Source organism: Lithobates pipiens, unplaced genomic scaffold (assembly GCF_037356315.1).
Source record: "Lithobates pipiens isolate NorthernLeopardFrog02 unplaced genomic scaffold, aLitPip1_a1.2 Scaffold_8, whole genome shotgun sequence".
Taxonomy (NCBI): Eukaryota; Metazoa; Chordata; class Amphibia; order Anura; family Ranidae; genus Lithobates; species Lithobates pipiens.
Window position 1 is genome coordinate 140,895,578 of NW_027507903.1, and position 21,386 is coordinate 140,916,963.

The 21,386-nt window shown below is 42.8% G+C and overlaps 1 protein-coding gene across 2 annotated transcripts in view; it reads left to right on the forward strand.

Moving 5' to 3' along the window:
- MKLN1 (muskelin 1) overlaps positions 1-21,386 on the forward strand; it is an 83,082-nt gene that overhangs the window by 30,760 nt on the left and 30,936 nt on the right. Inside the window, exons 5-10 of one of the 2 annotated variants that reach the window (XM_077469257.1) lie at positions 1,134-1,243; positions 4,241-4,433; positions 8,594-8,671; positions 8,877-8,942; positions 16,897-17,009; positions 19,547-19,759. In XM_077469257.1, coding sequence (XP_077325383.1) covers positions 1,134-1,243; positions 4,241-4,433; positions 8,594-8,671; positions 8,877-8,942; positions 16,897-17,009; positions 19,547-19,759 — 773 coding nt within the window. Of the gene's footprint in view, positions 1-1,133; positions 1,244-4,237; positions 4,434-8,593; positions 8,672-8,876; positions 8,943-16,896; positions 17,010-19,546; positions 19,760-21,386 lie in introns of those variants that run through there. The other variant, XM_077469258.1, reaches the window with a different exon arrangement.

Genomic DNA, 21,386 nt, shown 5'->3' on the forward strand with positions numbered 1-21,386 from the left:
ATCCGGTCAGTGTAACATGAGCCTTATGGCTGCACAGTCTGACCACAGAGACTGTAGAGGATAGAAGTATTTGAACGGATTGCTTTTAGCCCTTCGTACATGTTTAAAGATGCATTCGGAGCAGAACTAGATACACTTGAATTGTAACACTATTCTTTGAGCTATTTTCATAGAAACATGATTATACATACACTATATTACCAAAAGTATTGATGCCTGCCTTTTCACGCACATAAACTTTAATGGCATCCCAGTCTTAGTCTGTAGGGATCAATATTGAATTGGCCCACCGTTTGCAACTATAAGCCCTTGTACACACGGTTGGACATTCTGACAACAAAATCCGTCGGAATACACGCGGTCCGACAAAGTTGTTGGAAAAGCCAATCGTTCGTAACGTGATGACGTTATTTAGTTACGACGGGACTACGTTCAGGCTAGTAGCCAATAGCTTTGGTCTAGGAATTTGATCTAAACATACGTGGCACTTTGTCCGATCGGAATTCTCTACAAACGATTGGACAAAGACCGATCGGATCATGTTGTCGAAATTTTTTTATATCCAGCTCTCAAACTTTGTTGGTTGGACATTCTGATGGAAAAAGTCAGATGAAGCCCACACACGGTCGGATTATCTGACAACACAGTCCGATCGGACATTTTTACGTCGGAATGTCCGACCGTGTGTACAAGGGCTTATAGCTGCAACTCTTCTGGGAAAGCTGTCCACAAGGTTTAAGAGTGTGTCTATGGGAATGTTTGACCATTCTTCCAGAAGTGCTTTTTGTGAGGTCAGGTACTGATGTGGACAAGAAGGCCCGGCTCGCAGTCTCCTCTAATTCATCCCAAGTCAAACGTTCCCATAGACACACTCCTAAATCTTGTGGACAGGCTTTCCAGAAGAGTTGAAGCTGTTATAGCTGCAAAGAGTGGAACAACTCCATATTGAACCCTAAAGAATAAGACTGGGATGCCATTAAAATTCCCGTGTGTGTGTAAAGGCAGGTGTCCCAATACTTTTGGCAATAGTGTATGTGAATTAAGACCACGTGAGAGCCTTTTGTTCTTCAAAATTGTTTAATAATGTGTGATGCAATGATCTTATGTTCCTATATTTTTATTTTATTTTTTAGTTCCCCTCTTGTCTTGGGGACCAAGCTTTAACTTCAGTATCTGGTATGTTGAAATTAATGGCATTGATAATCCGGAAGTTGTACAGCCCTGTCTTCACTGGTACAGTAAGGTAAGGTTACAGGTTGTATTAACTTCATATAGCTGCATGACTGGGAAGATGCAATTACTGTGCTCCTGAATGCATTAATGGGGAAACTTCAACCAAAGTTTTTTTTATTTTTGTTTACTAGCATGATCAAATATTTGAACATCTGTCCGTTTTTATTGCACTCTGCATTTTCACCGATGAGATTTCCCTTTACTTCTGTCTTCACTATAAACAAATTTGTAGGTGCTCTTCCAGAAAAACAGCAGTAAATATCTGATGGGGATTTTATCTTCTTCCCTTCTATACAAAAAAAGTTACTATTGTTGCTGTATGTTCTTTGGATTTTGTCCTGGCTGTTTCCTTGACCATAAAGCTAGTGAAGGGAAATTTCACAAATGAGACAGCGGTAAAATTCATTTTTATTATACAGCTAAATAGAAACATTTGGTTGCTGGATTCCCACTTTATTGAAAACTGCATTGATTGGTAGGCAATGCAGAGGAGATTTTGTGCATGTGTTTTTAGCTGCAGATGTACAGACTTTTGTCATGTAAATTCCATACATCACAATATAAAACCTCAGTAGTTGTTAAACTGGTTTCACTCAGACTTCATGTGTTAAGTCCTGATGACTTTTGAGCCTTGCAACTTTTACACATCACCCCAAATTTTAAACTAATACAAACATCTTTGAATTGAAAGAAAAAAAAAGTTCATTACATAGTTATATCGTGGACAAAAGTGGTTCACAATCTACCAAAACAAAAGGCTGGTTGTGCGTGCATACATTTTAAAGGGTCAATACATTCTCTCAACAAGCCCATAAACTTTAATGCTTGGCCCAGACAGAATTGACAATGCAGCCAGACCACACAACAAAGATCTTTATGGAGTTCTGCTTCATAAAGGGTAAAATAAGGAGAGGTGAGTAGCAGAATATGATGTGCACTTTTTGTTTTAAAGTTTATCTAAAGCCCCCCCAAAAAAAAAATATTGCATCTGACCAATCCTTTGCTGTTGTGGTTGCATTCATTTTCAGTTTTTAGGTATTTTTTATTTTTTTTTTCCCTCCTCCATTATTTTAACTAGTGATCTTTACAGTAATGCATTTCCTGTACTATAGTGTATTTTATCTATAGAGCAATGGATAACATCCTTGGACAGCAGTACAGTTTGGAGTGGATATTCTTAGTCAGGCTAGTAGATTTAAAAGGACTCTTTATATCAATGACCAACAAATTAAAGCCTAACGCTAATGCTTTTTAGTCGCAGAAACTTTGTTTTTTTACAATTGTAAACACCCCATCAGTGTTGCTTGGTTTGTCTTGGCCCTCCTAACTCCCCCCTTTTTGCTATACAGCTTGATCTCTTACAAAGGATGAAAAAGGATTTAAAAAAAAAAAAAAAAAAGAAAAAAAAAAAGGGGGAGAGGTTTATTAAAACTGGAGCACTCAGAATCTGGTGCAGCTGCGCATAGTAACCAGTCTGCTTCTAACGTTAAATTGTTCAATCACGCTTTGACAATGAGGCCTGGTTCGCATAACATTTTAAAATCTATTAGTTTGAATGCATCTGGTTCACATATGTGCGTTGAATTCGCACTCTGCATTGCCCAAGAAAGTGTGCGTTTTCTAGGCAGTGCGGTGCGAATTGAAGGCACATATTCTTCTATGGGAATGTATCTGATCTGCAGATGCATTCCGTTGTGAACAGGCATTCTCTCCTTTTCCCCCCTCTGCTGATCGACAGATAGAATGGAGAGGCACCGCTTAACATCTGCTTTTTTCTCTTCACAGAGAAAACTGAGCTGGAATTCGTACCGGGCTGGTGTAAACCCAGCCTAAAACCTGGAAACTGGTTACTATGCACAGCACCACCAGATTCTGAGTGCTCCAGTTTAAGTGAACTGCACCCCAAACCGCCCCCCCCGGACTGCTTTGTTAATGCCGATGACATGAGCTATTGTTTTTTTAATATATATTTACAGTAAATATTTTGTTTGGGCCTGTGGCTGCTGCTGCCGCTTTCAGCACTATATAAACTGTATAGAGCGCTGTTACATGAACTTCCTGTCCCGTTTATGGGAATTTTTTTTTAGCTGGGCTGAACAATGCTTTAAAGCGGACACACTCTCTCAATCAATATTGACTCCTTTTAATCCACATGTTGCTAAGCATTAGTAAATGTATAGGAAAGTTTTATATATCCCTTTTTTTTTTTTTTTTTTTTTTTTATTCATTTTCTTCCTGGTTCCCATGCCTAGGCAAATGTCATAAATCCCAGGAGTCTTCAGGAGGGAAGCAAAAAGCCTTGTATTATCAATGAATATAAGGCTTCCTCTGATTGGCTGAGGTGGCCAGATCACAACAGTCTCCACCTTGGCCAGAATAAACCTTCAATTTACAAAAGCACAAAGCTTATTGCAGATGGCTGAGCAGTGCCAGAATACAGCGCTATATACTGTATGTAGCTAATGCTACATACAGCTTATACAGCACTGACAACGGCTACATTTTTTAGTATTGAACATAGTTCAGTTGGGCCAGCTCAGTCCACAAACGAAAGGAACACAATCACGGTGATGGGTATTAAAATTAACTAAAGTACTTGTACTTACCACTGAATGCCCTTGTCGATGCACCCAATCTTCACCTAGTCTTCTGGGTTTGATCTCTTTGGCTGCCTTCATTGGGCAGCCTAGGATGATAGAATGATGTAATTCTCCTCACATGCACACAGAGGTTAATCCCGACATCAAGACATGCTGGGATTGTACACTGAGCTGAACATGTACACTCGGAAGAAACACTGCTGACTTGCAGAAGGGGGAGCTTTTATTGCACGAGACGCATTCAGAGTTCCCTCTCCAACAAAAGCCTACCTACCCAGTTTTAATAAGTCTTATCGTTCCACTTTACTATAAAACAGTTCATGTTTTGTGGAATGCAGTAGCATTTCCAGTATATTTCAGTAATAATTTTAGTAAAGTTATTCATCCTTCTCCTTGTGTTCCAGTAGTACCGTGAACAGGAAGCCATTCGCCTTTGTCTCAAGCACTTCCGCCAGCACAATTACACAGAGGCTTTTGAATCCTTACAGAAGAAAACCAAAATTGCCTTGGAACATCCAATGTTAACAGAGCTTCATGACAAGCTGGTTTTGAAAGGAGACTTTGATGGCAGTGAAGAGTTGATTGAAAAGGCTGTAAATGGTAAATGCATAAACATTTACAAGTTTTTATTACACGGTGCACGTGATGTGTAAACTGACTGAAAATGTGCCTTTTGCCTTTACTATAAGTTACCTAGAGCTTTCAAACGTGCATAACATGTAAAGCTCCCCTGTCATGCTCTGTTATGCAAATATCAACTGATTACTCTTGAGTAGAACTCGGGCTGCCCATTATTCATGCATTCATGCATGCCTACTGTTGGTTAGTGAGACCGCCCATCATAACTGGACCAACTATCAGGAATGGGAGGGAAAGGCCAATGCTCATACACAGGAGTTGTACAATAGCTCTCAGCTTCTGGGGCTTGGCAACTCTGTCTGGTGAGCGTTTAACCACTACAGCCCCGGACCAATAAACACCTTAAGGACCAATTTCGCACTGCGCTGCTTTAACTGGTAATTGCGCGGTCATGCAATATTGCACCCAAATGAAATTTGCGTCCTTTTCTTCCCACAAATAGAGCTTTCTTTTGATGGTATTTGATTGCCTCTGCGATTTTTTTATTTTTGCGATATACCGTATATACTCGAGTATAAGCCGAGATTTTCAGCCTCTTTTTTGAGGCTGAAAGTGCCCCCCTCGGCTTATACTCGAGTCATCGCTGTCTGCCCGCTCGATCAGCGTGTCGAGCAGACAGACAGCGGCCATTCTATTCAAAAGCCGCGCCTCCGGCTCCGCCTTCGCCTGTGATAGGCGGAACACTGAATTTCCCAGCAGCCTGTGTTCCGCCTATCACGGACGTCGTATCATCCTCGTACTACGGACGAGGATGATACGACGTCTGTGATAGGCGGAACACAGGCTGCTGGGAAATTCAGTGTTCCGCCTATCACAGGCGAAGGCGGCGGCGCAGCTTTTGAACTTTACAATGGCCGCCGACGAAGAGGGCACGGGACGGGACGGGACGGGGGCAAGGCAAGGCACGACACGGGACGGATGCAAGGAGGCAAGGCAAGGCACGGCACGGGACGGAGGCAAGGAGGCAAGGCACGGGACGGAGGCTCGGGACAAAGGTAGGCTGGACACACACACACACACACACACACACACACACACACACACACACACACACACACACACACACACACACACACACACGGATGGAGACACACACAGGGATGGATGGATGGATGGATGGAGACACACACACACAGGGATGGATGGATGGATGGATGGAGACACACACACACAGGGATGGATGGATGGATGGATGGAGACGCACACACACACAGGGATGGATGGATGGATGGACACACACACACACAGGGATGGATGGACGGACACACAGGGATGGACGGACACACAGGGATGGACGGACACACAGGGATGGACGGACACACACACAGGGATGGACAGGCATGTCTCACCCTCGGCTTATACACGAGTCAATAAGTTTGCCAGTTTTTTTGGGGGTAAATTGGGGGCCTCGGCTTATATTCGGGTCGGCCTATACTCGAGTATATACGGTAAATGGAAAAAATTTTGAAAAAAAAAAGATATTTTCTTCTTTTTGTTATAAGAAAAATCGAATAAACTAAATTTTAGTCATACATTGAGGGCAAAATGTATTCAGCCACATGTCTTTAGTAAAAAAAAATGTCAATAAGCGTATATTTTTTGGTTTGCGCAAAAGTTATAGCGTCTACAAACTAGAGTACATTTTCTGGAATTTACACAGCTTTTAATTTATCACTGCCTATCTCATTTCTTGAGGTGCTAAAATGGCAGGGCAGTACAAACCCCCCCCCCCCCCCCCCTTCCCCCCAAATGACCCCATTTTGGAAAGTAGACACCCCAAGGAAATTGCTGATGGGTATGTTGAGCCCATTGAATATTTATTTTTTTTGTCCTAAGGGATTGAATAATGACAAAAAAAATAAAAAATTTTACAAAAAGTTGTCACTAAATGATATATTGCTCACACATGCCATGGGCATATGTGAAATGACACCCCAAAATACATTCTGCTGCTTCTCCTGAGTACAGGGATACCACGTGTGGGACTTTTTGGGAGCCTAGCCGCGTACGGGACCCCGAAATCCAAGCACCGCCTTCAGGATTTCTAAGGGCATACATTTTTTATTTTACTCCTCACTACCTATCACTACCTATCACAGTTTTGAAGGCCATAAAATGCCAAGATGGCACAAAACCCCCCCCCCAAATGACCCCATTTTGGAAAGTAGACACCCCAAGCTATTTGCTGAGGGCCATCTTGAGACCATTGATTATTTTATTTTTTTTGCCAAAAGTTGCGGGAATATTACAAATTTTTTTTTTTTTTTTTTGCACAAAGTTGTCACTAAATGATATATTGCTCACACATGCTATGGGCATAAGTCAAATTACACCCCAAAATAAATTCTGCTGCTTCTCCCGACTACGGGGATACCACATGTGGGGGTCTTTTTGAGAGCCTAGCCACGTACGGGACCCCGAAAACCAAGCACTGCCTTCCGGATTTAAATATAAAATGCTACCAAAAAAACGGTTAGCGATCGCAGGGATCAGGCCTGACTCTGCGATCGCTGTAGTTATGTGTTTAGTGTTTTGTAAGTGACAGTGATCGATCGATACTGCACTTGGGTGGGCTGGGCAGAGGGGCAAAACGCAGGTGCTAGCAGGTATCTGGGCTGATCCCGCTAACAATGCGTTTTTTTGGAACCCTGAACTGCTGAGGACGCTAGTATAGATCTGATCAGATCAGATATTTATTTGTTCAGATTCTATACCACTACGGGAGGCTTATGCTTTGCGTGTGGGTGTTAGTGGTACTGGCACTAACCTAGCGCTGCCTGGGGCGACGCAGACCCTGACCCTAAAACCTAATTGATATCACCCGCCGGGTGATCAGGGGGTTAAACCTTTATTGGGTAATAAAATGGTGGGTGCCCTGATGCTATAAAAAGCAAACTAACCAGAGTCACCCGTAACACTTATACGGTGATCAGTGGTGAAAGGGTTAACTAGGGGCAATCAGGCGGTTCAAATTTTTATTAGGTAGTATATGGGGGTCCCTGGCGCTATATAAAAACCTGACGGGGGAACCTAAATAACTAACTGGCTAACCAGCGTCACCAGTGACACTTATACTGTGATCGCTGGTGAAAGGGTTAACTAGGGGCAATCAGGGGGTTAAAACCATTATTGGGTAGTATATCGGGGTACCTAGCGCTATAAAAACCAGGCGGTGAACCTAAAAAAATAACTAGCTACCTAGCGACACTAATCCAGCGATCAGAAAAATGATCACTTAGTGACACTGGCAAAAGGGGGTGAAAGGGTTAACTCTAGGGGAAATCAGGGGGTTAAATCTTTATTGGGCGGTGATGGGGGGCTGCCCAGACAGTTTTAACTGTTAAAACTGACACTGAATGCAGTGATCAGTAAAGAAATGATCAATGCTATCAGTGACACTGTGACTGGGGGGCGGAGGGGGGGCGGGGGGCGATCGGGGAGGGGGGTTTGTTTACCTATGTGTCAGTGTAGTGTTTTGGTGCACTTACTGTTAGTCTTCTCCTCGTAGTCCGGTCAAAAAGACCGCCCCGAGGAGAATGACATCACTTCCTCCTTCCTGTGTAAACAATACACAGTGGGAGGAAGCTTGTCATTGGCCAGGAGCGATCCAGAGGGGGTGGCCAGAAACCAACGGCCATCCCCTCATCACGGATCGCTCCTGGAGCGAACCGGACCGCCGTATCCAGCGGGAGGGGGTCTGATCGGACCCCCCCACCCGCTGGAAGGCAGGCACGTACATCTACGTGCTTGTGCCATTGTGATGACGTACAATGGCAATACGGCGGTCCTTAAGTGGTTAAATTGAATATGCAGTGTGTGGTGTCCCTCTCCCTCTCTCTCCTATTTTTACACCATGTATACTTGTAGTAAATTCAGGGCTTAGAAAAAAGAAAAAAAAATAGAAGTCTCTGATCTAGTATATATTTAAAAACTTCCTCTAAGATGTAAAAAAAAAAAAAAAAAAAATGGTTCTACCTACATAAGTGGCAGAGCTAAATTTTTCTGTTTCAGTAGGTGGTGTTTTGTGTGGTGTGTGGGTTTTTTTTTTTATTTTTATTTTTTAACCTTACACTTCTACATGCCAGAATAAATGTAACAAGATTTTGCTTTATACTTTTTAGATGGTCTGTTCAGCCAATACATCAGTCAACAAGAATATAAACCACAATGGAACCAGATAATTCCTAAAAGCACTAAAGGTAATCGTTTTTATATGTCTCAGCTGTGCACTAGAATAAACTTGAGTTTCTTATAGCTTACTAGGGTTCAGCAACAAAAGGGACCCTTTAGAAGTGTTGTATCCTGGGTTGAAGTATTTTCACTTGCAAATACAAAAGCAAATTTTAACTATGATTATTATGGTAAACAGCAGTGTTCTTTCAACAGTTTGTGTTTTTTGTTTAGGTGATGGAGAAGATAGCAGGCCGGGAATGAGGGGAGGACATCAGATGGTCATCGATGTACAATCTGGTAAACTTGTTTGGACTAACTGATGTTAACCAGTTCAATACTGGTCCCTTCTTTTACCCTCCTCCTGCCCAGGCATATTTTCAGCTTTCAGTCCTGTTGCAACTTTGAATGAAAACACTGACATTGTACCCATATGAAATTGTTACAATTTTATTTTTTTCACACAAATAGAGCTTCCTTTTGGTGTTGAAAGATGGAAAATTGTGAGGAAAAAACATTTTTTTCTTAGTTTCTGTTATAAAATTTTGAAAACAAGTAATTTTTCTTCTTCACCGATGGACGCCGATAAGGCTGTACCAATAATATGAGCCCTGATTATCTGTGTAAATGTCCCCTCTCACGCTTGCTGGTTACTGGCTCTCCTTTCCGTATGCTGTGACAGCACGTGAGGAAAGGAATGCCAATAACTGTCAAGTGTGTTTACATGTGATCAGCTTTGATTGGATACAGCTGATCATATAGCAAAAAGCCACTTAGATTGGCCCTTTACCTTGATCTGTGTCCAGGTACACCCTCCTGGAACAGAGCTGCGTTGTAGCGGTCTTTTAACTATGGTGCGGTATTAAAGTGATTTAAAGCTTATTAGGCTTATACAGTGACCAGAGAAACATGTGGCAGACGTTTTGATGTGGCAATGTGATTGCCATACAACAGCATTTACTTATCGCCCTGTAAACTTCTATAGCGACTGCACTAATCTTTATACATTGGAACGTCTGTGAATTGAGGACACAGCTCCTTCTTCCCCCTTTTTTTTTTTTTTTTTTTTTTTTTTTTTTTTAACCACTTGCTTACTGGGCACTTAAACCCCCCTCAGTCCCAGACCAATTTTCAGCTTTCAGCGCTGATGCACTTTGAGTGACAATTACGCGGTCATACAACACTGTACCCAAATGAAATTTTTATCATTTTTTTCCCACAAATAGAGCTTTCTTTTGGTGGTATTTAGTTACAGCTCGGAGTTTTATTTTTTGCTAAACAAACAAAAAAAGATGCAAAAAAAAAAAAAAAAAAATCATGTTTTAATAGTTTGTTATAAAATTTTGCAAACGGGTCATTTTTCTCCTTCATTGAAGTGCGCTGATTAGGCGGCACTGATGGGCTGCATTGGTGGGCACTGATGGGCTGCATTGGTGGGCACTGATGGGCTGCATTGGTGGGCACTGATGGGCTGCATTGGTGGGCACTGATGGGCTGCATTGGTGGGCACTGATGGGCTGCATTGGTGGGCACTGATGGGCTGCATTGGTGGGCACTGATGGGCTGCATTGGTGGGCACTGATGGGCTGCATTGGTGGGCACTGATGGGCTGCATTGGTGGGCACTGATGGGCTGCATTGGTGGGCACTGATGGGCTGCATTGGTGGGCACTGATGGGCTGCATTGGTGGGCACTGATGGGCTGCATTGGTGGGCACTGATGGGCTGCATTGGTGGGCACTGATGGGCTGCATTGGTGGGCACTGATGGGCTGCATTGGTGGGCACTGATGGGCTGCATTGGTGGGCACTGATGGGCTGCATTGGTGGGCACTGATGGGCTGCATTGGTGGGCACTGATGGGCTGCATTGGTGGGCACTGATGGGCTGCATTGGTGGGCACTGATGGGCTGCATTGGTGGGCACTGATGGGCTGCATTGGTGGGCACTGATGGGCTGCATTGGTGGGCACTGATGGGCTGCATTGGTGGGCACTGATGGGCTGCATTGGTGGGCACTGATGGGCTGCATTGGTGGGCACTGATGGGCTGCATTGGTGGGCACTGATGGGCTGCATTGGTGGGCACTGATGGGCTGCATTGGTGGGCACTGATGGGCTGCATTGGTGGGCACTGATGGGCTGCATTGGTGGGCACTGATGGGCTGCATTGGTGGGCACTGATGGGCTGCATTGGTGGGCACTGATGGGCTGCATTGGTGGGCACTGATGGGCTGCATTGGTGGGCACTGATGGGCTGCATTGGTGGGCACTGATGGGCTGCACTGGTGGGCACTGATGGGCTGCACTGGTGGGCACTGATGGGCTGCACTGGTGGGCACTGATGGGCTGCACTGGTGGGCACTGATGGGCTGCACTGGTGGGCACTGATGGGCTGCACTGGTGGGCACTGATGGGCTGCACTGGTGGGCACTGATAGGCATAGTTAAGGCGGCACTAATAGGCACAGATAAGGCGACACTGATGGGCAAAGATGGGCACAGATAAGATGGCACGGATGGGTGGCACGGATGGGTGGCACGGATGGGCACTGATAGGTGGCTCTGATAGGTGGCACTGCTGGGCACTGATGGGCGGCACTGGGGTGCAGCACCTTTGAGGCAGATTTTGGGTGGCACTGTGGGTGGCACTGTGGGTGGCACTGTGGGCACTGCTGGGTGGCACTGTGGGCACTATGGGCACTGCTGGGTGGCACTGACAGGGGGGCACTTACTTTATTTCAGGATGGCACTGCGGGTGGCAGGTGGGCACTGGCAGGGGGCAGGTGTCCGTTTAAATTGCTGGCCGTGATCGGGACTGATGTCCCGAACACGGCCGCCAGCGATCGGCTTTTTTTTTTTCTCCTCGCGCTGTCAGCGCGAGGAGGAATACTAGCCGATTACCGGCTCCGTTTTATCACATGATCAGCTGTCATTGGCTGACAGCTGATCACGTGATAAGGGGTCGGGATCGACCCCTTACACGGATCGGTGATCAGGCGAGTCTCACGGACTCGCCGATCACAGAGCGCGCCGCGCGCGCCCCTCAGGGGGCGCGCAGGCCGCTCGTAACTGGGACTACGTCAATAGACGTAGTCCCGAAAATGTGGGTCCGCGCTATTGCCGTCATTTTGCAATAGCGCGGATCCCAAGTGGTTAATGAATCCTCAGAAATCCTAATCGGTAAAACATTTGACTTCATGCTCCCCTTCAGGAAAGGTTGCAGTAATGGAACAAGCTTTCTGTTTCCTATAAATGTTTCAAGTAACAGTCACTTGATCAAAGTCATGCTCCTTCACATAAACCATTTACTGCCATGGTCATACAGACACCATTTCCAACATATGCCCCAGTGTTATTCTTGATTCATAGTGGATTTTCATTTTTTAACATTTTGATTTTCAATAATGACTCTTTTGAAGGAAGATATATTCTTTTCATACCTAGAAACCAGTCGGATTTCTTCCTTTTTTGTCCCTGATGCTGCCATTAATTTCTAAAAGCAATGTTTGGTTTTTTTGGGGGTTTTTTTTTGCTATTGGATTACCCCCTTATATTTATTGTTTTGATGGACACAGCTCTCATTCTCTACCATAATAATAAATTCCAGCAAATACCCTTCGCACAATCACTGCTGGGGGTTTGGCTTCTGACCTGCCAGTTGAATTTTGTTTTTTCTTTTATTTCCAACCCTGCTAATCCTGCCAATAACTCCTATCCTAGGGTGACAACAGTGCTGCATGCTTGTGTGAGGACTACAACACCTCCCTCTCTTTTCCAAAGCAGGAGGATGTGTTTTGTAGTATAAAGGTAGGAAAGAATGCAAAGTGATAACTTCCTGTGCTCTTTGCCTCTTTATGATTATCGCCTTGCAAGGCTGCTGGCTGACACACCTATATATATCTATATAAAAAAATTTTTTGCATTTTTCGAACATGTACAGTGCCTTGAAAAAGTATTCACACCCCTTGAAAGTTTCCACATTTTGTCATGTTACAACTAAAAAACATAAATTTATTTTATTGGAATAATATTTGATAGACCAACACAAAGTGGCACATAATTGTGAAGTGGAAGGAAAAGGATAAATAGTTTTTTAAATTTTTTTTATTTTTTACAAATGGCTGAAAAGTGTGGCGGGCATTTCTTTTCAGCCCCCTTTTACTTTGATACCCTGAACTGAAAACTAGTGGAACCAATTGCCTTTTAAAGTTACCCAATTGATAGAGTCCACATGTGTGTAATTTAATCCCAGTATAAATACAACTGTTCTGTGAAGCCATCAGAGGTTTGTTAGAGAACCTTAGTGAACAAACCGCATCATGAAAACCAAAAAACACGCCAGACAGGTCAGGGATAAAGCTGTGGAGAAGTTTAAAGCAGGGTTAGGTTATAGAAAAATATCCCACGCTTTGAACATCTCACAGAACACTGTTCAATCCATCATCCGAAAATGTCAAGAGTATGGCACAACTGCAAACCTACCAAGACATGGGCGTCCACCTAAACTGATAGGCTGGGCAAGGAGAGCATTAATCAGAGGATCAGCCAAGAGGCCCATGGTAACTTTGGAAGAACTGCAGAGATCCACAGCTCAGGTGGGAGAATCTGTCCACAGGACAACTATTGGTCGTGTACTCCACAAATCTCCACTTTATGGATAAGTGGCAAGTAGAAAGCCATTGTTGAAAAAAGCCATGAGAAGTCCTGTTTACAGGTTGTGAGCAGCCTTGTGGGGAACACAGCAAACATGTGGAAGAAGGTGCTCTGGTCAGATGAGACCAAAATTTTATCTTTTTGGCCTAAAAGCAAAATGCTATGTGTGGAGGAAAACCTAACACTGCACAACACCCCATCCCCACAGTGAAACATGGTGGTGACTGCATCATGTTGTCAGAACGCTTTTCTTCATCAGGAACAGGGAAGCTGGTCAGTTAACCTCCCTAGCGGTAATCCCGAGTCGGGATCACACCGCTGGATGCAGGGGAGGACACAGGGAGACTTGCTTACCTTGTCCCCTGGATCCAGCCATGTCCTCCGCACTGTGTGATCGAGCTGTCCTCCGCTCGATTCACAGTGCCGAATGCCCCCCGGGCTCCGTTCCCTGCGACGTTATGGCGCACAGGAGCGGAGAACGGCAAATTCAAAAAAGTAAAAAGACACAACACACACAGCACTGTAATCTTACAGATTACAGTACTGTATTAAAAAATACACACCCCCCTTTGTCCCTAGTGGTCTGTGCAGTGCCCTGCATGCACTTTTATATTATAAATACTGTTTTTTTTTTTTCTGCCTGGAATTTGGAGATTGTCCATAGTAACCAAAAAGTGTCCCTTTTTCAGTGTTTTTAGGATTTGATTACATCATTCATTTTTTATTTTGTTATTACCGTATATACTCGAGTATAGGCCGACCCGAATATAAGCCGAGGCCCCCAATTTACCCCCCAAAAAACTGGCAAACTTATTGACTCGTGTATAAGCCGAGGGTGAGACATGCCTGTCCATCCCTGTGTGTGTGTCCGTCCATCCCTGTGTGTCCGTCCATCCCTGTGTGTCCGTCCATCCATCCCTGTGTGTGTGTGTGTCCATCCATCCATCCATCCCTGTGTGTGTGTGTGTCCATCCATCCATCCATCCCTGTGTGTGTGTGTCTCCATCCATCCATCCATCCCTGTGTGTGTGTGTCTCCATCCATCCATCCATCCATCCCTGTGTGTGTGTGTATCCATCCATCCGTGTGTGTGTGTGTGTGTCCAGCCTACCTGTGTCCCGAGCCTTTGTCCCGAGCCTCCGTCCCGTGCCTTGCCTCCGTGCCTTGCCGCCGTGCCTTGCCTCCGTCCCGTCCCGTCCCGTCCCGTGCCGTGCCTTGCCTTGCCTCCGTCCCGTGCCCTCTTCGTCGGCGCCTCGGCGGCCATTGTAAAATTCAAAAGCTGCGCCGCCGCCTTCGCCTGTGATAGGCGGAACACTGAATTTCCCAGCAGCCTGTGTTCCGCCTATCACGTACATCGTATCATCCTCGTCCGTAGTACGAGGATGATACGATGTCCGTGATAGGCGGAACACAGGCTGCTGGGAAATTCAGTGTTCCGCCTATCACAGGCGAAGGCGGAGCCGGAGGCGCGGCTTTTGAATTATAGAATGGCCGCTGTCTGTCTGCTCGACACGCTGATCGAGCGGGCAGACAGCGATGACTCGAGTATAAGCCGAGGGGGGCACTTTCAGCCTCAAAAAAGAGGCTGAAAATCTCGGCTTATACTCGAGTATATACGGTATATTATAAACGTCGTCATACCCGGGATGTCTGCTAGACTCTGGTTTGAAGAGATTTAAGAGCGTTATTCCTAAGAATTACAGGACTACAAAATAAAACGCCAAATTTCCATGTAAAATAATTGTACCGCTTTCAGCACCTAATTCCAGACTGAATCATACCGCCAGGGAGGTTAATGGGAAGATGGATGGAGCCAAATAATCTTAGAAGAAAACCTGTTAGTCTGCAAAAAGACTTGAGACTGGAGCGGAGGTTCACCTTCCAGCAGGACAATGACCCTAAACATATAGCCAGAGCTACAATGGAATGTTTTAGGTCAAAGCATATTCATGTGTTAGAATGTCAAAGTCCAGACCTAAATCCAATTGAGAATCTGTGGCAAGACTTGAATTTGTGTTCAGATGCTCTCTATCCAGTCTGACAGAGCTTGAGCTATTTTGCAAAGAAGAATGGGCAAAAATTCACACTCTAGATGTGCAAAGCTGGTAGAGACATCCCCCAATAAGACTTGCAGCTGTAATTGCAGCGAAAGGTGGCCCTACAAAGTATTGACTCGGGGGGCTGAATACAAATGCACGCCACACTTTTTTTTCACATATTTATTTGTAAAAAATGTAGAAAACCATTTATCATTTTCCTTCCACTTCACAATTATGTGCCACTTTGTGTTGGTCTATTACATACAATAAAAAAAACATTTACGGTTTTGTTTGAAATTTTACACATTTTGTCATGTTACAAGGGGTATGAATGCTTTTTAAGGCACTGTATATTTAACAGACCAAAAGAGAGCAGATAAAGACAAATTTATTGCTCATTTACATATAGTACACTTTAAAAAAAAAAAAAAAAAAAGTTAAAGTTTGAGTTCCAGTTCCAGTCACAGCCCAGAGCCCTGTGTTGACATTCAACACACAGAGGGAATGATGTACAGAAGGAATGATCTTGGTTTCTTATCCCTGCAAAGCAACACACATTACACATTGTTGGTCACACATTTAACCCCATTGATCTCCGTAGATGTTGACCCCTTCCCAGCCAGTGTCATTGGTACAGCAATATTGTATAGTATTACTGATTTGCTGTATTGGTGATGTTAGTGGCAGTTAGTCCTCCCCTCAGCACCAGTTAGTGTCAGATTGTCAGCCACACTATTGCAGTCCCATTATAGTATAATAAAAAAAAAATAATAATTCCAAAATATAGTTCATAGTTTCTAGATGCTATAACTTTCACGCAACACAATCAATATACACTTATTGGGATTTTATTTTATTTATTTTTTTTAACTAAAAACATGCAGCAGAATAAGTTTTGGCCAAAATGTACTAAGAAATTAGTTAAGATTATTATTATTTTATTTTTTTATGGATATGATTTATAGCAGGCAGTAAAACACTCCTTTTTTTTTTATTTATTTATTTATTTATTTATTTATTTTTTCATCTATATAATAATAAATAAATAAAAAAACCTGGTGGGGATCAAATACCACCAAAAGGAAGGCCTATTTGTATGGCCTGGTCATGAAGGAGGTAAAACCTTCTGGAGCTGAGTTGGTTAAGTAAAGATTTTATAATGCATTAAAAAGGATATAAAATGTCAGTTTCAAAGCTTGTGGGGGGGGGGGGGGGAGGAATTATATATAATTGTTTTTTTTTTTTTTTTTTTTTTTTTATCCGCATCTGAAGCATAATTGTTTCCCTGTAAGGTTAATAATTCTAGGCATGTTCTTGCCAGTTGTGGTTGTTTTTTTACCCAGTTTATGATCACAAAAATGTCCAAAATGGAATAGGGCAACCTGCCATCAGCAGCTTTTTATTTAACTTGTGAAATGATCCAAGTTTTTGTCAGGTTTCCTTGCTTTTGAAGTTTCAGATGGTGTTTTTAAAGGGGCATCTTTCACATATTGTTTCACAGTGCCCTGTAAGGTGGTAGCCTCAGGATATCTTATTGACACATCATCTGTTTTCTGATTGGCAGAGATGGTGTATCTGTTTGGCGGCTGGGATGGAACGCAGGATCTAGCAGACTTTTGGGCATACAGCGTCCGAGAGAACCAGTGGATTTGCATATCCCGAGATACAGAGAAAGAGGTAGCTTGTCTTGATTTTTCATAATGATATAAAACCATGAACTGTAATATCTTGTACAGGATTCACATTAGTTCTTAAAAAAAATGAGTGTTGTTCATGTTGAAGGAATTGTCCAAAATAAATTTTGGGTATTTTATGATCTCCTTAATCCACTTTTAATGGGTGAAAAAAATCAAACCATCATTAATTATAGGTTTAAAGTATATTTTAAATGGTACAAAACTTCCCAATGATGAAGTCAGCCCCTGTTCTGACTTCCTGCCACCAACATTTCAGTGTCCCTCGTCCAAGCTCCTCGACTGAGCTCTGCTGGTAAACTGCACTGAATATCAGTACTTAGCTGTGCAGTCTGCACAGTATTATGTAATTTGTAAGACTGGATAAACAGAATTTTTCATGAGAGTCCACATTTGTATTTAGTTGCTTGCCTAGAAGTCCTACTTTTTAAGAAGGGAAACTATTGTTAAAGTGGGGGACCACCTGACATCACAGGCTCGCTGGACAGGTAAGTGCCCTTATGAAAAGTCAGCAGCTACAGTGTTTGTAGTTGCTGACTTTATTTTATTTTTTTTTTTTTTTTAACGGCCGGACCTCCACTTTAAAGAATAGTATGGGTTAATACATGTTATATTTGCTACAATAATTCCCTTTTTGTTTCACGACTTTATCTCTATATTTACCTACAGACCAAACAGGCCTGCAAAAGTGAGATTGAAAGGTTTAGATAAACTATAACATGCCCAGCAGTGATTTACTTCATCCCTGGGTAGAATTAAAGTTTCCGCACAGTATTTAAAATAAGGCACCATGAAGTTCTTCTGGTTTGCCATCCTTTCGCACAGTGGAAGCAAGCAATAGTATTACAAAAAAGAAAACTTGCCAATTTTATAATTCACCATCAGAGGAACATGTAGGCCACCCAGGAGGCTTAAACCCTGGCAAACAAGTTGTCGGCCAGCCCAGGATAACCCCTGCTAATGCCAGCATGCCTCAGTATTTGGGCAAAGCAGTACAAAGATCAACATAAATGCAGAGGGGTGGGATCTGGTTCCCTCAATGGACTCGGCACAATAGATTTTATGATGAGTACAAAAATCTATTTTCGTTCTTGTCCTTTGAAGGGCACTGGAAATTGTAAGCTGTCAGAATGTCCGAAAGCGCTTCAACTGGTGGTAACAGCCAACAAAACATGGATGGAACTGGGGACTGCATGAAGCTCAAAGAGCTGGCTAAGGGTCCTCTAGGCCAAAGGTGCCATTGAATGAACATCCACCCAGTAAAACTTGGAGAACAGAAGACCATGTGGTAGCCTTGAAAATCTGAAAACAATAGCCCAATGCTGACAGAAAAGGGTTGAACCAGATCCTTGAGGAGACAAGCTTGTATAACGTCACTTTAGAAATGGTATAATGAGAAGCTGAAACTAAGTTACAGGAACCATTGGGAATAACCATGAGCAAGAAGTTCTTTTGAAAGAATCAATGCCTTTAACACCTGCCTGCCCCAAACTACATCTGGGCAGTAGAGGAAAGTCTCCTTTTGATGAGCTGGAGAAAGTGTTGAAAGAGCGATGTTAAGGTGGAAGGCCAAAACTATCTGGGGACTTTCTGGGCTTTAAAACCCCCTGGTCTCTACATTGTAAGGTTCAGGAAACAAACTCTTGCATGCAGAAGTAATGGCAGCTTAGGAATTTGACCTTTTTAAATAAATTGTCAAACTGACTTTTTATTTTATTTTTTATTTTTTTGGGAGGAGTATTATGTACCCTAGGATCTGGTAGCCCCCTTGTTGCAGATTCTGATAATCCCCCACCCACAGCCACTATCCAGGGTTGTGGGGAAGAGGCCCTTAATGGGGACAAGTTACTTTGGGGGGGCCCCCACTTTTTTGTGCCTGCCGGACTGCATGCTCAAATAAGGGCCTGGTATGGGTTATAGGGGACCCCACACCAATATTTTTACCAAATTTTTATTTTATTTTTTTTCCCTGCTGACAGTTGACTCGTAGGTTATGGACACGATGGCTGCCCACTCCTTAACCGACTTTTCACAGTTTAAGATGAGAAAAATGCGAAATGTATCAAAATCGCTTGTTAAACACAAAACTGCATAAACTGCAACCACATAGATGGGGTTTTGGGCTTCAACCCTATGCCGCTTTAAAAAGTTCACGGACCACATTTATGGGTTTAAGCTTGTGTTTTTGTTTTTATTTTAACATTACTTTTTAAGATAATTTTGTTTAATACATTTTGAAGATTTTATCATAATATTTATTGGTTTGATTCTTGCACCACTAAAGTCCCATCCTTTTTGCTCTACTTGTTTCCATAACCCTGGGATGAGGTTTATTTATTGTGATAACTTTCCATTCTCCTTGCAACCACATAGACAACCTAACCTTAAGGTTGGTGCTGCAGATACTAATGATCTAGTTTTTGTAGCATAGCTCATATCAGCTGAATACAGACCTTCATATAAGTAATAGAGATGAATGTTCTTAAATGTGTTTTTTGTTTACTTGTTTTTTTTTTTTAGAATGGTCCTAGTGCCAGATCTTGTCACAAGATGTGCATTGATACTCAGCGCAGGCAGATCTATACTCTGGGTCGATATTTGGACTCTTCTGTAAGAAACAGCAAATCTCTAAAAAGTGATTTCTATCGCTATGATATTGACACCAACACCTGGACTTTATTGAGTGAAGATACATCAGCAGATGGGGGGCCAAAGCTTGTATTTGACCACCAGGTATGTGTTTAGACCAAATTCACACTGACAATTGAGGCTGACTGTGAATACAAGGCGGAGGCTCAATTGCCTACAGATGATAGGCCTATCTGTTTCCAGGGCCGATCATCAGCAGGAAATTACTGCATGACCAATTACATGCAAATGACCATGAACAGCTGTGGACATTGTCAACCTCCCATTGCTTTAACCACTTCCGGACCGCCGCACGCCATTGTACATCCTCACTTTGAGGATGGATATCGTTGTTATGGCAGCAGCTAGCTGCCATATCCCCATGGTAGGCCGGTAATCCACTAAAAGATTAAAGTGGTCTCTGGCGGATTTGCTGCAAGATTTTATTGGTGGTGGGAGAGGGGGGCCCCCCCTCAATCCGGTGCCCTCTGCTGCTTACTGGAGCCATCGGCAATCCGATCCTTTCCGTGGATGTCACTTCCGCCCATAAGCTATAATCTCTCTATATATCCCTTTAAGAGCTTATGGGCAGAAGTGACATTTTGACGTCGCTTCCACTGTGCAGTGTAAGGGGGATGGGTTATTTTATATCCCCTCACTAGTCTCCAGTGGGATATAAAATCTATCTTCCTTTTTTCTTCTCTTTTTTTTTTTTTTTGTATTTTAGTGTAAATATGAGATCTGAGGTCTCTCCCCAGATCTCATATTTAAGAGGTCCTGTCATGCTTTTTTGATTTTATTATCCCCCCCCCCCCCTATTACAAGGGATGTTTACATTCCTTGTAATAGGAATAAGGTGGTGTGGGTTTTTTTTATTTTTTATTTTTTTTAACGGTGTCAAAGGTTAAAAAAAAAATACATTGTTTTTGTTTTTTAAACCTATCCTCCTCTGTAACACAACATGCAACCTGTAATTTTTTTTTTTTAATGTTGCCTATGGAGTTTAAGGTTAAAGGTTTGTCGCCATTCCACGAGTGGGCGCAATTTTGAAGCGTGACATGTTGGGTATCAAGTTACACGGCATAACATTATCTTTCACAATATAAAAACACTAAAGTTAGCCCAATTTATTTGATTTTTTTTCTTATTCAAAAAAGTATATTTTTTCAAAAAAAAGTGTGCTTGTAAGACCGCTGCGCAAATACGGTGTGACAAAGTATTGAAACAATCGCCATTTAATTCTCTAGGGTGTTAGAAAAATGTAAAAAGTTTGGGGGTTCTAAGTAATTTTCTAGCAAAACTTTTTTTTTTTTTTTTTTTTTTTTTTCTTTATTTAAGGAATGCGGATAATACAGAAATGCAAAGGATCAAACTTGGCAATCAACTTGGTCTGTAATTAAGCTTAATACAATGACACATCAAATAAGTCTGTGTACATTACTGAGGCATCTTTCGAGGTTAACTCAAAACTTTATAGTTCAGCGTACTGGCTGTATACAAGAGACTTTGTAATAGATGTACTTTGCCATTCAACCGGGCCATAACAGGAGACTTTCTAGCCTGAATAAGGCCAAAATTTTTAGAGGATGTGTGTAAACACAGTTATAAAAAGAGGCCCGGTCCTTAAGTGGTTAGATGGGGGCTTTCCACCCACAGCTAATCATAAGGAACCCCACTATGTCTCCCACTGGTAATTGCAAATGGCCCCATTCAAGAGTGTGAATGGGACCTT